Source organism: Littorina saxatilis, linkage group LG3, assembly GCF_037325665.1.
Source record: "Littorina saxatilis isolate snail1 linkage group LG3, US_GU_Lsax_2.0, whole genome shotgun sequence".
In the NCBI taxonomy this organism is placed as follows: Eukaryota; Metazoa; Mollusca; class Gastropoda; order Littorinimorpha; family Littorinidae; genus Littorina; species Littorina saxatilis.
Genome location: NC_090247.1, coordinates 72,208,552 through 72,212,085, shown reverse-complemented (window position 1 = coordinate 72,212,085; position 3,534 = coordinate 72,208,552). Strand labels below are relative to the sequence as shown.

The 3,534-nt window shown below is 40.2% G+C and overlaps 1 protein-coding gene across 1 annotated transcript; it reads right to left on the bottom strand.

Annotated features, from left to right (window-relative positions):
* Positions 1 to 3,188, bottom strand: LOC138963198 (probable inactive peptidyl-prolyl cis-trans isomerase-like 6; the record flags this gene model as incomplete). The annotated part of the gene is given in 5 exon segments (XM_070335248.1): positions 1 to 145; positions 683 to 745; positions 1,137 to 1,325; positions 2,552 to 2,647; positions 3,093 to 3,188. Coding segments are annotated over 5 exon segments (571 nt in total), but the record flags the coding sequence as incomplete, so codon positions are not given.
* Positions 3,189 to 3,534: the final 346 nt, after the last annotated feature.

Genomic DNA, 3,534 nt, shown 5'->3' with positions numbered 1-3,534 from the left:
CCTGGATCCATCCATTGCGGACGATTCTGTGGAAGATGGAGTTGACGTACGCCAGTTTGTAGCCCGACTCTTCACTCGTTCCCTTTTCCCCTGTGCAGAGGTATTTGAAATTGGCGCAGGTCTTGGGTACACGGTCAGAAAATAGCTGGGGGAAAAAAGTAAACTTTCATTCAAAGGAACTGATCCAGAGGTAAGCAAGGTTTTATTTGAAAACATACCACACTAAACATGATCAGAGAAGTTCAAAAATTACAATATAAATGTATTGTTTGAATTTTTTGTATCAGCATTTTCATGATAAAATCTAATGCAGGAACAGTTATTCTTTTCACCATCACCAAACACACACACACACACACACACACACACACACACACACAAACACAGCATTTTTGCAAGAGATTTACTCACCCACACAGCATTTTTGCGAGGCATTCACTAACACACACACACACACAAACACACACACACACACACAGCATTTTCGTAAGGCATTCACTCACCCGCACATACACACACACACACACACACACACACACACACACACACACACACATTCTTGGGCACATTCTTCTGAATATTCTTCATTATTGTACCCACATTCAGCACTGCGTTAAGTACAGTTAAATGCATACAAAAACTACAAATGTTATCGAGGAATGGTGTTAATAAATTCACATACCTCTATGACAAGTCTGCCAGCATCTTCATCCCCTATGGAAATGTCCAAGTAGACATATTCATGCTGAAAAGAAAATCATAAACCAAAGATTGTCACAGATATAACCCGAGCTACACACCCTGTAAAACTAAATTTTCTCTTTTACTTTCGCCTAACTGTGAAATCCTTTGCCAGAAACCATAGCTTCAGCTTACCCATGGCATATCAAGATGTTAAATGAGGGATTGCTCAGAAATATGGTCTCTGCATGATCACACAAGAATGTAGTGTGCACACACACACACACACACACACAGTGACACACACACACACACACACACACACACACACACACAAACACACACACACACACATACACACACAAACACAAACTCTCTCTCTCTTTCCCCTCCCCCCCCCCCCCCCTCCCCCCTCCTCTCCCTCTTTCTCTCCCCCTCCCTTCATCTCAACGTACGTTTTTAGAATTGAGGTGGCCTTTGTATCCTTCTTCCGTGAGTGTGACATAGAGCGGCATGGGACGAAACTCTTCAAAGTTGTGTTTCCGTCTCGCCCACAGAATGAAGTCCTCGGGGCCTCCAACCAGTTCGCCATCCACAAATGAGATGGATTTTTCGTCAAACTGCCAGCTTTCTCCTCGCAGCTCCTGTATGCATTCACAGTGGATTAAACTACAGTCAAAGTAAACAATGTTGGGATTCACCGGAAGATGACTATAGGCCAAAAAAAAAAATAGGTCTGTTTACGGTAACATAGGCCAAAAAAATAGGGTCGGTAGGTCGGGATTGTTTTTTTTTTTTTTTTTTTTTTTTTTCCCAAAAACCATATTTTTACGTTATTTTGCCAAAAAAACAAGATTTTTTTTTTTTTTTCCCCCAAATGCCAAAAAAAAGTCTAGGGTCGCGCGAAAAAAATAGGGTCGGTCGGGTTACCGTAAACAGACCTATTTTTTTTTTTGGCCATATCTTCAGCATTACAATATGTTAACTGAAGCAGGTAATAGTGTAACTTAAAACCTTATGCTGGAACCAGTTAATAAAACCTATTTTCAAACAAAAACAAACAAGAAATATAAAACTTACTTGATAGGTCTGGGGTTTTTTTACAAAAAAGACAATTTTATGTCAAAAATTAAATGTTTCCTTTATTGGTGTACACTCAAACCTTGATTCCCGAGGCTTGACAATATGTAACTTAATATCAGAGGTCCACCACTGCGCCATAAATTTTTCTCCATAAAGGCAGTCCTTAATTGATCCCAAAGTCAACTTTTTACAAAAAAATCCTGGCCAAAGCTTCAGGAAGTGGACTTTGTGAAGTTGTCTTCGCCCAATTAATTTGAGGCTTAAAGCCCGCTACTAACTACAGCCGAACCAAGCCGAACTAGTTTGGCGAACGTTCAGCGACGTCATCAAATCAGGGGATTCCCCTATTTTGGGGTTGCACCTGTACCGTTCGCGGTTCGCCGATACAATCCTGCAAACATTCGGCGCGTCATCGGCGAACTGACATTTCATTGGTTGAATATTTTTGTATCTTCATCCTTGAAGAGTGACAATAATAACAGCAATAACGCTGTAAACCGATCACGAGTCTTCTCGCATGATATTTTGTTATCATGTGACCGGTGTCACTGATACATTTCTCCGGTAGGTAGTACACTGAACCAGGCATGGTGTAACATTCGCCAAACGTTCGCCGACCTAGTTCGGCTTGGTTCGGCTGTAGTTACTAGAAGGCTTTATGGGATCTATTGCCATGAATGTACATTGTTACAAGAAATACACAATTAAAATACTATTTTCCTTCATAAATGACTCACAAAAACAAAACTGGAAAGCTTAAAAGAGCTCATGAATCAGGAAAACTTACCCTCTTCTTCGCGTCAATGTACATGTCCCACTCAAATTGCAGCATGCCCACTGTCTTTGGCTCTTCAAATTTCTCTGGGAATTTTTTGTAGATATCCTGAAAAAGAATTGGTATTCACAAGTGTGACATCATCATGAATGTCAAAGGACTTGTGCCAAAAATAGCAACATCAAGCGAAAATACAGTAAACAGAGTTTTTAAATCATAAACTAACTTGTTAAAGTTGACCCTTTGCAAATAAGGACTGCTCACCTTCAGTAATTTTGATCTGAGAAAAAAAAGTCTACACCTAAAGATAATCTATCTATTAAGTCCCGGTTGTGTTGTTCATTTGTCTACATGAATGCATGCGGAGAACTTGTTTCAAATACACGTATCAAACTGTGTATCAAACAATGTAATAGTAACACTGTTCATACTGTAAACACGGTACAGAAACGGAAGTGAATGAACACATACAACAGTTATGCGCCATATTTCTTTAAACCACAGTCTCCTTTTACACGGAAGGTAACCAAAAGTATATGTATTTACTAATTACCTCTGCGCAGCATCGTGCTCGCACATAATTGATATCATTCAGCAGACCGTACACCTCAACTCTGCTTTTCGGCGCCATCTTTGTTATCCTTGGTAACTGAGGGGAAGGGACGTCACTCTTGCTCGTTTCTTGCTTCGACTCCCATAGCGTTGAAAAAAAGGCTTATGCAGTAAAGTTGCGTTCACAAAAAGCGGTTTTATTGCTTCATAAACATTGATTTTTAGTATGATTACTACATTTAAACAGCTGAAGTCAATGTATCGTTCATTTTATCTGCTCACAAAAATTATCCAGGAAGTGCAACTCTGCAAGTCCTGTCTGAGAAGGTGCAACAAGGTTTTCTCCCTTGGCAAACTTTGACTGCAACTCAGTGAGTGACAGAAAACATGCTACCGCACTGCCTAGGCAATAATTCGCCACTTCTTCTGCCAATCAGTCTTTC